This window comes from Parasteatoda tepidariorum, chromosome 4, assembly GCF_982258835.1.
Source record: "Parasteatoda tepidariorum strain Cologne lab strain chromosome 4, Ptep-v5.0, whole genome shotgun sequence".
Classification (NCBI taxonomy): Eukaryota; Metazoa; Arthropoda; class Arachnida; order Araneae; family Theridiidae; genus Parasteatoda; species Parasteatoda tepidariorum.
The window spans coordinates 86,282,734-86,296,288 of record NC_141758.1 but is presented as its reverse complement, the minus strand read 5'-3'; the positions used below and the strand labels follow the sequence as shown (position 1 = coordinate 86,296,288).

Sequence of the window (13,555 nt, the reverse complement as noted above, 5' to 3'; positions counted from 1 at the left end):
GTGTAATAGTAGTAATATTTGTGTAATAGTAGTAATATTGTTGATTGTTAAAACAATGCAACGCCCGGCGGTATGTGTCCGCACGGATTTGTAGCGCCACCTAGTATAACTTGTAACACTGAGAGAGAGAGTGTGTGTGTGGAAGGAGAGCTGTAACGAGCTACAAAAAAGCTCTCTTCCAAATAATAAGAAATAAATATTGTGCAAATATACAGTCCGCTATTTTTTGTTTATTGAGCGAGTTCTAATTTACCTGAGCGTCGACAGTGATATATTTTTGCCTGCTGTACAAAACCACCCATGGATTTGCAGAACATGCCATTGGTAATAGTTTTAGTAATTCCCGTACTTAAGTGAAAAAAGAAACAATTTTCAAAAATGTTTTTTTCTTTTTTTGCAAATGAGGGAAGAAAATTGTCTTAATATGAGAAATCGTTAGGTCGTAGCAAAATAAGTGGATTTTCTTGTGAAAAATAGCACAGTATGATGTAGTGATGAGGAAGGAGTAGTGAGATAAGAGCTTTATATATATTTCTCTCGCATCGAATGCTTTTATGTGCCATCAAATTAAGAATAATTGTCTCTAATACTGGAAGTAGGTTAATATCGTACTTGAGCGCTATGTAGACTTAGTCGTTCATTTTGTAATTTAGTTTGTATCATGAAATTTCTTAGATTAATAATAATAATAATGTTAGATAAAAAAATTTTCTTCCTGTTAATTTCAAAAAAAAATTTAAAAATCACAAAAATTTCAGGACATCTATTGAAATGCTTAATAATTAAGGACACCCATTTTTTTTTTTTTTTTGAAAAAAGGAAATTAAGCATAACTTTGAGGCCCGAAACCCATCCCCAGCTTTACAACTAGGAATGCTTAGGAAACAAGATTTATGATAGATAAAAAGAGAAGAATCTTCCTTAGTCACAATGTACACTTATTAAATAAAATCCAACGCATTTTGAAACATTCGATTACCTTAACTTTCCACCCTCATGTTATGAATAAAATGTTAGATTTTCTTTCTTTTTTTATGGATTACTGTTTGTTTTATATATGGGGACAAAATATTGATGAAATTGTTAAAATCTGTAATTCTAAATGGACATTTTCTGGAATAAATTCTTTCCACAGACCGTAAAGACACAGTTCGAAGAACACCGAAATCAAGCTTCACTGCGGTCAGTTAGTGGGTGGGTGATCACTCTGATCAGCCTGCACAAAGTGCTCGTCTTCGCTCGCAGGTTATCGGGCTTCCGAAGCAGAGGAGGGGAGCAGGCCCTCTGCAGAGAATCAAAATTGTGACGGTATGTCTTCGGATCATCCTCAGGAATGTTTTCCATATCGTGGCAAATAGTTCATTGCACAGATCTAGTGCGATGTAAAGAAAATGCCTACCTATGTAGAATAAACTCCAACTATAATATCTAGGTTCAACGAAAAAGAAATCACACGAGACTTTATCATACTTGTTATTCTAGAGAGGCTAAGAACTTTTCTTAATTTATCTCTGCTCTTCTAATAAATTTCACACACAAATCTTGATTACGAGTGTTGTATTTTTGTTAGCACTGAAAGCTTCGAAAAATTTGAACAATCAACGCAATAAAATTTGAACTTTTTGAAAACAACATTTTGAACAAATAATTTTTTGTGTGGCTGTTTCTTAAAAATATGTGCATCACTATAAGACGCAACATTTCGTACTGTTATCCATTTTAAGTTTTACTTTGATTGCTTGTTCTTTCGTTTTTATTTCTTTATTTAGTTCTTTGGCTTTATTATTTCGGAGAAAAAATAAATTCTTCTAACTTCCTTTGTTGAAAAAAAAATAGAGCTTTATGTATAGGTAAAAATATGGTTTAAAATGCTATTGCTATTTTTTAAAAATCATTATTAGCGATTTGATTTATAAAAGAATAATCAACATTTCTTGTACTCATAGAAAGAGCCTGAAAATCTGTGTCTAGGAAATTTCTATCGAGAGAAAAATATTAATGACAGTAAAAGTGTTAATGTAGTTTTTTATATATAATAGGGAAACTTAACATATAACACCTTCTTATTTTATCAAAATAATTTAAATGCAGCTGTTTATTTAACTTACGTTTAATCTGTGTTATAGCGAATGAAGAAAATGCAATGTTAATATTTTACTAGAAAAAATCTCTTAAATTTAGTAATAGCCTACGAAATCTTCAATTTCTCTACACGTCACACAAAAGCAAAGGAAAAAAAAAACGCATCTTTTCCGGCAAATCTTTCTCCATTGAAGAATTCTTCGTTTACGTCACTTGAAAGTTAATAATCACATGCATACTGTCTAGTGATGGGCAATAACAGGTATTTTCAAATAACAGGTTCCAGCTGTTCCGATACAAAATAATACCTGTTCCAAATACCTGTTCCAAAATAACAGGTCTTAGAAAAAAATCTTCAACTTTTTTATACTTAAAAGATAGTTTAAAATGTTTTGTGATTATTATTACGATCCCTTTGTTAACTAATCTCTTCATTCTAACACCACTTTCGTAAAATTATTTATATTTTCTGACATAATGAATTTGGTGAATTTTACTGATAGTGATTTATAATTTCAGTTACTTAAATACCTGAAAGTAGTCTAACTGCATACATTGCAACCTAGTTCAATGCAACTTTTTTAAATAATTCGAATAACATCATTTTATAGTTTCAAACCAAAAAAAAATATATGTTTACTAAAATGTAATTGATTCAGTTTTACCAATTTGCACGAGCTAAAACATTTAACTAATTAAATACAACTAGAGCATAATCCGATATTTTTTTAAACATTTATTGAAAAAAATTAAATTTGCAAAATAAACACCAGTATACGAATTTAGCATAATTTTTAAAGAAACAAGCCTTTTTATAACAATTCCAAGCTTTTCTTGGATAATTTAAATAATATTTTCCTTTTAAAACAATTAGCACATTAATTTAAAAATATCACATACTATGTTCCCCTTAATGATAATTTTTATGTCAAGTAAAATTCAAACCATTAAGGGAAAAAAATTCGCCAAATTGACAGTAATAGATTTTTTCCTTTCCTGCAGAATATTATCATTTAAAAATATATTATTTATTTTCTTCAAAAATTCAAAATAAATCAATCTTTTAAGCAACAAAATAATAGGCAATGCCAGAGAGACATCTATTTGTATGCGAGTGGACGAAATTCAGCGAAATAACAAATCACTCTTCACGTAGAACATTGGTTGAATTACCACAATAAATATTTACGAGGGAAGTAAAGGACACGCCTTCATTTAAAGATATTGAGAGAGTCAATTCGCAACCTCGAAGGTCACGGTCGACCTCAAAAACGAAAGCGGAAAAAGAAACCCGCAGTGAAAGTTAGGGAGGCGGGGGGCCAATGGCGTAAAGAGGTGTCTGGATTCTCGAAGTAAAACTCCTTGGTTAGATGTCCCCCAAAAGACGATTGTAATTAATGCAATAAATACAGTAGTCGGAAAAAAGAGAAAAAAAATGGAGCATTTTTATGTAAATGTAGGCCGTAGTTACTCTATAGCAGAGGTCGCCAAAGTGGTCTATATAGACCCCCAAGGGTCTATTTAACAAAAGCAGGGGTCGATCTGAGACAGGGGGGCGAATGGGGGTCGATCCGAATCGGAAGGGTCAATTGTGGGTTGAAAAAAGAAACAGTTCTCAATACGCAAATCACACATACCTAATTAAGTATGTAAAATTTGTGAATTTTTTTATAATTGACTCAATATCAGTTTCTTTATAAAACATAAATTAATAACCGTATATTTATTGGGGTGAAACAAGTATGTACGTACCACCGCGCAGTGGCACGAACTCAGCGCAGTTTATAAGTCATATGCATATATGCGCTTGTCCAAATGTCACGTGTGACGAGCATTGACGTTACAAATGCAAATATCATACGCAGTTTCAACTATCTTTGCAAACTGTGTTGAATATTTGCAGTGTCATTATTGAAACTTTTATAGTTTTGGATAATTAGTTATTGTTTCGATAAAACCATTCGTTTGGTTTAGATATCAATTTTAATTATCAATGCACAAAAAAGAAGGTAAGCATTAATGATATGGATTAGTACGCAGTAAATCTTTAGTTACTTTACTTATTATATCTATTTATGCATAATTACTTATTATTTAATAATAAGGTATTTAAATTTCAATATTAATATATTTTTCATAAAACTATTGTTACATAATGTACTATTACTTTAATAAATGTTTAAAATCATAAAATAAATGTTCAAACATAGTATCTAATAGAGTTTTATTTTAATTAACAGAAAATTACTTTAGCGGGGGTCGATGGAGATTTCGAAAAATTATATAGGGGTCGATAATCAAAAAAGTTTGGCGACCCCTGCTCTATAGTGAGCAATTTACTATTTCAAAAAAAAATATTCTGAATTTTTCATTAAATGTATAAAATACATAAATTTAATGACCCTTAAAACTTTATTACTAAACTTCATTATTAAATCCCATTCATAAAATATTTTGCTTAACCCGAACATCCATCAGATAGTTTCCTAATATATATAAAAATAATAGCAATGTAATTAGTCTTAGAGTCCATAATCGACAACTTTATGCTTCCTTTGGCTGAAAGTTAAGAATTGTTTCTCCTTTTTTTCATAAAAAAGAAAATAGAAATATTTACATATTATTCTACTACCCTTCATCTTCTCTGTACTATTATACTACCCCTTCATGCTTCGTCATAAGTTCAGCATTTTAAAGTAGACGAAGTAAAAAAGGATAAACATTGGAAGAAAAAATATAGTGTTTGATAATAATATAATTATCAAACACTATAGCTTGCATACAAAGAAGTGTTTAAATATAGCTTGAATTCGCATACTAAATATAGTTTTGACAATTTTAACACCAACTTCTTATAAGGGAATAAAAAGTTAAAATATTTATTGTCTTAAAAAAAAAGTTTAAAAAAATGCGAAAGAGAGAGTGTAAGACTTAGGAGAGAAGAAATTAGACAATAAGACTCATATTTTGTAGGAAAATTTCGTGAATTTTTTTTCTATTCAACTTGTAAGAAACATGAAAATAAGTAAATATGGAAAATGCAATTGTAAACAACCTGCCCCCCCCCCGTATGCCTGAAAACCCAAAGGTCATGGAAGACAGGTCACCGTGCCCGGCATTGCTGCAAATTAGCTTAAACTGCAAAATAGTAAGAAAGGCTGTGACAAAATACTAGCTTGTTCCAAAATACTAGCCTGTGACAAAATACCATCTGTTCCAAAAATACTAGGCTGTGACAAAATATCGCCTGTTCCAAAATACTAGCTGTGACAAAATACTGCCTGTTCCAAAATACTAGCCTGTGACAAAATATCGCCTGTTCCAAAATACTAGCTGTGAAAAAATATCACCTGTTCCAAAATACTAGCCTGTGACAAAATACTGCCTGTTCCAAAATACTAGCTGTGAAAAAATATCTCCTGTTCCAAAATACTAGCCTGTGACAAAATATCGCCTGTTCCAAAATACTAGCCTGTGATAAAAATAACAGGCTGTTCCGATATAGCATGTTTAAAATATTAGGTGGTAGTTTTATTAATAATAGGTTGTTACGACACAGAAGTAGAACCACAAGAGGGGGGGGGGCAAGCAGTGGACTATCAATAATTTTATATTTAAAAAAAAAAATTTTTTTTTTTATTTAAACTTTAGAAAGGCTATTTTTTATTAAGAAATTTAAGACTCCCTAAATGTATTTTAACAATATAATTGCAGAATAATCGTTTTCTTAGGAGTGAAATAAAAAAAAGCATTTAATGATTTACTTCGGAAGCAAAATAATTTTAACGAAATTTAAGTACTATTATTAATGTATGATTGGAATTAATATTTAAGTTTATAGAACGAAATTTGATTTTATAGGAGCTAAATTTTATGACTTCTATTGCAGCTCTTTTATTTCTTAGACAAAGGAAACACAGAAATTGAGACTTACCATGATTTCACATATACGTTACAAAACTTATCGTATGGTACTCACGTCCCGCAGTGGACTGATCGTTAAGACACGGTTCCCATCAGATCACTGAAGTCGGCTGCAGTCTGTGTGTGCGGGTGGGTGACCACTTGGATCAGTCTGCGTAGGGACCGTGGGTGTGCGGTATGGGTCCTCGATAAACTGTTCTACCGTAAAGTGTTCGAATTCGAGTGCAGGTCGTCGGGCTACCGAAGCGGGGGTGCCTCCCAAACCGTCGCCATTAGCCCATTGTGCAACTCTAGTGCGACATAAATGAGCTACAATTTATGCTACTCACACGAGAAGTTTTTAATTCTTGCTGATACAAGTAAACAATTTTTTAAAGTCTATAAATTGCTTTTAAGTTTAGAAATATCATGTTTACACTTAGGAGGGGAAAAAAAGACTGTTGAAATTTTTTCAACAAATTTTTCAATTTCTCAAATTCTTTAACTAAATCGATCTTTTGTTCGATGAATTTGGGTTATTTGTTTTTCCTTCTAATTCTATTTAGGCTTGTTAATTTTACTTCTTACGTATTCCATGTAAAAAAAAAATTTAAGCGAATTAAATTTTTTTATTCATTATTATAAAATTTCTTTAACTAAGGGAAAGAAAATGTAATCTTTTTAAAATTATTTCTTAATTTATATTAATTTGTTTAATAATGGTTGAAAAAATTTTGAATACCAAGGCACATTAACTCATGTATCATTTTAAACTATGTAATTTTAAATGACACAATGTAAAATTCGAATGAGGTCATGTCTTTTTGAAATTTTTTAATTTAGAAACAATTTGATGAGTAATGTTCAAATTTTGCATTTTAAAATTACACAGTTAAAATGATGTAAAATTTACATAGCTTAAATTTTAGTTTTCTTCTAATTATAACTAAACTAAACTAAACTCAACGGCGCGACAGCCCATAGAGGGCCAAGGCCTACTGTGCCCTTCTCAGTTTTCTTGACCATGGGCTCCGGAGTGCAGGAGCAGATGTTCCGGTTCGGTGGTCAGCCGAACGTGGAACCCCCAGTGTTTAGTTCCCAAGCATGCTTGGTACTCATTTATCGAAGGGATGAAAAGCTGAGTCAACCTTGCCCGGCCCGAGGATCGAACCCAGGACCTGTGGCACGGGGGCGCAAAGCTTTACCACTCAGCCACCGGGCGTCTCTAATTATAAATAACAAACAATAATAGATAATTATTTAAAATTAATTTTTACATTCAATTTTCTTCGGATAAATAAATTTTATAAATGTGTGATCGAGGCCGGGATAGCCTGGTCGGTAGGGCGTGTTAATATTATTTATTTCTCCATATTAATTATTTCTAATACTCAATAGATGGCGCTCTGCGCAGCAATGTAAAATCAGTTAGTTTCTACACAGTTTTCCTCCATAACACTGTAACATCATCATCATCCTTCTTGTTATTAAATATATTTTATGTTAAAGGCGTTTTGTAATGAATGAAACCCCGAGATCTGAAAGATCATATCACCGTATATTAAAATTGGCGCCCAACGTGGGGCTAAGAATTTGATTAAAGGTGAGTGCAATTGATTTAAATAATGGATTCATACGATGATTTGAAAAATAAAAGAAAAACAATTCGCTCTTTAACAACTCGAATAATAACAAAGATTGAAAATTTGATGAATGATGATAATGTTGAAACTAAAGAAAAGATCGAAGAATTAATAGATTATAAGGAACAGTTAATTGATAAAAATAAAAGTTTGAAAGCAATAAATAATCGAATTGAACCACTAATTGAAAGTGAGGAAATAGAAAATGAAATTACTGGAATTGAAGAATATTCGGAAAAAATAATAAAGTGGCAATCTAGAATCGCAAGATTTTTGAAAGAAAACAATAAAGAAAGTAGAGGAGGAGAAGAATCATTTAACAGCGCACAATCTAAATTTGTACCAGAAATAAGTAATGCAGTTAAACTCCCAAAACTAACCATAAACAAATTTTACGGAGAAACAACATTATGGCTTGAATTTTGGAATCAATTTGAAATCGCGATCCATGAAAACGAAAGTTTAACTGAGATACAAAAATTTACTTATTTAAAGAGTTTACTGGGTGGAATTGCATTAAATGCTATTAAAGGGTTTGCTTTGACTAAAGAAAATTATATGAAAAGCATAGAATTGTTAAAAGATAGATTTGGGCGCGAAGATTTAGTGATTAATAGTCATATGAATCGTCTATTAAATCTTGATCCCGTAAAAAATTCTAGTGATATTAGAGCATTACGGAATTTATATGATAATTTAGAAGTAAACATTAGATCTTTAGAAAGCTTAAATGTAGTCTCTGGAACATATGGACACTTATTATGCCCTATATTATTAAAACTAATACCAGAAGATTTAACTTTAGAATACAACCGCAAACGAAAATCAAAATCAGAATTTAATGTTTCGGAATTAATTCAATTTATTAAGGAAGAAATTCAAGTACGCGAATCATCTACATTATTCCATGATAATGCTAAGAAAAATAAACACTATAATTATTATAATTCCAGGGAAGTAATAAATAACAGAAAACAGTTCAGATCGAATATTCCCACAGCTTCAGCATTGGCTACTAATGTAAAATTTAATTGTGTATTTTGTAAATCAGAACATGATTCATTTATTTGTGAAAAAATGTCGGTTTCTGAAAAAAGAGATAGATTAATGCGCGAAGGTCGTTGCTTTAAATGTTTCCGTAAATCACATTTAAGTTCACAATGTAGGAGTAAAATTAGTCCTTGTAAAAAATGTAATAGTAAATCTCATCACGAAATAATTTGTTTTGGAATTCCGAAAACTCAAAACGAAAGTTCGCAAGAAACCGCAGAGAAAAATACAGTCGTAGCCAGCGTTTCTCATGTCGAAGAGGGACAAAAGGGGGAATTTCAATCAGTGTTCTTACAAACATGTGTTGCGAATTTACATTTGGCAGATAAAACGCAGGAGATAAATATTTTATTTGATTCCGCATCGATGAGGTCATTCATTACTAGAGAATTAGCTCAAAAGCTTAATCTCCCGATAATAAGAAAGGAAAATTTATTAGTTTATACTTTTGGAAGCCGTGAACCGCAAGAAAAGACATTTGATATAGTAAAGGCGAGTATAAGCAATAAAAAATATCCTACTCGAAGGTCAGAGTTCGAATTATTGGTTTCAAGTACCATAACACGTGCTTCTTTCCCACCGCATAATAATAAAATAAAGTTGCTGCTTGAGGATTTTGCGCTTACTGATTTATGCCTTTCGAAAGGAATAAATTCCATTGATATATTAATTGGAGCAGATTATTATTGGAAACTCCACACTGGGTACATAAAGGAGTTGACTAAAGATTTGTTTTATGTCGAAACATTACTCGGCGGAAGCGTAACTGGGATTACTCATTCAGATTTAAAAAATGACTCCATCATTGAAAATTTATGTTATTGTAAGGAAAAATTTAATTGTGAAGAATTAACTAATGAAAATAATTCTTGTGATGATATAAATTTACAGTTACGGAAATTTTGGGATATTGAAAGCTTAGGCATAAATGATAAAATTCAGAATACACCTTTAGAGCAAGAAACTTTAAAACAGTTTGAACAAAATATAAAATTTCAGGATGGCAGATACGTAGTTAAATTACCATTTAAAGATGAGGTAAACATTTCTGACAATTTTAATTTATCTAAAAGAAGGTTAATTAGTTTAACATCGCGTTTTAATAAAAATCCTTCTTTGCATGATAATTATGCTAGTATTTTTAAAGAACAATTATCGGAAGGAATAATAGAACCTGTTAATGATAAATCAATAGTTCCAAATATGGTTTATTACTTACCTCATCATCCAGTAATTAGAAATGATAAACAAACTACAAAGTTACGGATAGTTTTTGATGCTTCGGCTAAAGAAAAAAATTGCTACTCTCTAAATGATAACTTATTATCGGGTCCCAATCTAAACCCCAATCTTTTAATTTTACTATTAAAATTTCGCGAGTTTAAGATAGGAATAATTGCTGATTGTGAAAAGGCTTTCCTACAATTGCTAATTGATGAACATGATAGGGACTATCTTAGATTTCTTTGGTCAGAGCAATTCCCTCCCAAGAAAATTGAGGTTTTTCGCAATAGAACCGTAACTTTCGGAGTAAAATCATCAACATTTTTACTGGCTGGAACAATAAAGTATCATATCAAAAATTATAAAGAATCTCATCCTTTGGCGTGTAAGGTTTTAAATGAAAATTTGTATGTCGACGATCTTATTACTGGTACAAATACGATTGAAGATGGACTACTATTATCCAGGGACACTAAATTAATATTAAAGGATGCATCAATAAATCTTAGGAAGTGGAAGAGTAATTCTAAGGAGTTATGCCAAAAATGGCAAGACACGAAATTTGAAAAATATCCTAGTGAAGAAACAGTACCTTTAAAGGTTTTAGGATTAATTTGGAATACTTTAAGGGATGAATTTAATTTAGATTTAAGTTCTTTAATTGACTCTTTGGAAAATGTGAAAAATACTAAGAGAAGCGTATTACGCATATCATCGAAATTATTTGATCCAATGGGATATATAACAGCATTCACGATTAGAATTAAAATTCTTCTTCAAGAAATATGGGAACAAGGCTTAGAATGGGATGAGGAATTCGGAGACATTTTAAGACTGAAATGGGAAAAATGGTATAAGGAAGTAAATGTATTAAAGGAACTTTCACTACCAAGATATTATTTTCATGAAGAAGATAGCTGTTCCGAAGTAGGGAATTATAAGATAATTATATTTTGTGATGCAAGTGAGAAGGCGTATGGAGCGATTGCATATATTCGATATGAAAGAAATCAAAATTTTTGCGTAAGCTTTGTTACTTCAAAGGCACGCGTTGCACCATTGAAGAAGTTGAGTCTACCAAGATTAGAACTGATGGCCACTCTTATAGGTTCCAGATTATTGGATACTTTAAGGAAAGTGTTTCAAATAAATAACAACTATATACTATATTCTGACTCAACCATAGCCCTTAGTTGGATTCGAGGAAATGCAAATCAGTGGAAGACATTTATTTCAAACAGAGTAAGTGAGATCCAAACTTTAACAGATCCTTCTAATTGGAAGTACATAAAGGGAAACGATAATCCAGCTGACATCATATCAAGAGGATGCAGTACTAATGATTTGCTCTCAAGTGCAACTATTTTTAATGGACCAACATGGTTGACATTAAGCGAAGAAAAATGGCCGAAAAACGAAGAAAATTTTAGAAGATCAGATGTAGATGGAGAAAAGAGATCAAAATTTATTGCAGTTAATTATGGAAGTGAAAATAATGTTCACGATTCAATTTTCGATATCCACAAATTTAGTTCTATTAAGAAGGTTTACCGAATAACAGCCTGGATTAGAAGATTTATAACAAATTTGAGAGTGAAGAAAGAAGATAGAATCAAAAATGATTTAACTGCAGAAGAATTAGAAGAAGCTGAAAACCTTTGGTTGAGACACGTACAAGCAAAGAACTACAGTAAGGATATAGATTGGTTAAAGGAAGGACAACATTTACAGAAGTGCTCAAAAATCAGAGACTTAAATCCGTTCATTTCTGACAAAGGGATTCTACTTGTGGGTGGAAGACTACAGCACTCCAATTTGAACTATTATGAAAAACATCCTATACTATTACCATCAAAAACTAAATTTACAGAACTGATAGTGAAGGAAGCACACGAAAAGACCCTACACTCTGGTATTTCAGACACACTAACGCAGGTACGAGAGAAGTTTTGGATTCCGAAAGGTCGGCAATTTATTAAGTCAATAATTGGAAGATGCGTCTTATGTAAGAGATTCAATGTTCGATCAGGAAGAGAAATTATGGCTCCTCTTCCTAAAGACAGAATAGAACAGTCACCTCCATTTTCAGTTACTGGCCTGGATTTTGCTGGACCCTTATTTGTGAAAGATTCTGACAGTAAGTTTTACATCATGCTATGCACCTGTGCAGTTACACGAGCGATACACCTGGAAATTGTTTCCAGTTTAACAACTGAAGCATTTTTACTTGCTTTTCGTCGCTTCATTTCCAGAAGAGGACTGTGTTCTGTAATTTATTCAGACAATGCTCAGACGTTCAAACGAGCAGAGTTTGAATTGAAAAAAATGTGGACTATTTTGAGCAGTTCTGAAGTGAGTGAGTTTTATTCCTCAAAAGGAATAATGTGGAAATTCATCGTTGAAAGAGCACCCTGGTGGGGTGGATTCTACGAGCGAATGGTTCGTTCAATGAAAATCATTCTTCGGAAATTACTGAGGAAAACATCTTTATCTAGTGAAGAACTCGAAACAGTACTATGTGAAATAGAAGCTGTGATTAACTCGAGGCCTATTACTTACGTGACTACAGATTCTCCAGAAACTTTTCCTCTAACGCCATCCCACATGCTACTTGGAAGACGATTAATAAGTTTACCGTCAGTCAAGTTATCCGGTATTGACTGCATGATTGACAAAAAAATGATAATTAAAAAATTTAAATATCGAGAAAGACTTATAAATCTATTTTGGAAGAAATGGAAAAGGGATTATCTTTTAAATTTAAGAGCTGTCAATTATGTAAATTTGGATAAAGGTAATCAAAATTTTAAGGTAAATGATATTGTTTTGATTCATGATGACAAACTTCCAAGGAGCATGTGGAAACTTGGAAAAATTGTGGAAACATTTCAAGGACGTGATAACAAAATAAGAGCATGTGCTTTGAAAACAGATACGTCAATAATAAAACGTCCTATAAATTTATTATATAATTTAGAAGTGGACAATTAAATTAATATGAACATTCTATTTGAACTTTAAATTCACATTTATTATTATTTGAACATTTTATTTTACAATATTACTTAAGATATTCATTTAACTTACAAATTAAGTTTATCTTAAGATATTATTTGAACTTTTTGATTTAAAGAAAACATGCATACATATATATTTTCTTGTTTAAATGTTTGTTTGTTTAAAATTGAAATATTTTGCATGTGAAAGAATTTGTGTTGTGAAAATTGCTTGATTTATTATTCATGATATGATAATTTAATTTCATCAATTGATATTTACTCAAATTTAAATAATTTCATTTATTTGTTAAAGGTTTGAACTAATGCTCATGAAACATATTATTTTAAGAATTCAATTAATATTATTGCATTATAATCTTTATATAATTAAGAAGGGCTCATATTGTAAAAGGTAAGATTATATTATATTTTAAATATTGGTACCTTACATTTGAGAAAAATAACTTTGATTAATATATGAAATGACTAAATTGTTATGAACTAAGAGTTCATCGGGGGGAAGTGTGTTAATATTATTTATTTCTCCATATTAATTATTTCTAATACTCAATAGATGGCGCTCTGCGCAGCAATGTAAAATCAGTTAGTTTCTACACAGTTTTCCTCCATAACACTGTAACATCATCATCATCC

At 31.2% G+C, this 13,555-nt stretch overlaps 1 protein-coding gene across 1 annotated transcript; it reads left to right on the top strand.

The window, feature by feature from the left end:
• The first annotated feature begins 7,694 nt into the window (after positions 1-7,694).
• Positions 7,695-13,225, top strand: LOC147811889 (uncharacterized). Its single transcript, XM_087162268.1, has 3 exons — positions 7,695-8,330; positions 9,678-12,555; positions 13,215-13,225. The coding sequence occupies exons 1-3, from the start codon at positions 7,695-7,697 to the stop codon at positions 13,223-13,225; spliced, it is 3,525 nt and encodes a 1,174-aa protein (XP_087018394.1).
• Positions 13,226-13,555: the final 330 nt, after the last annotated feature.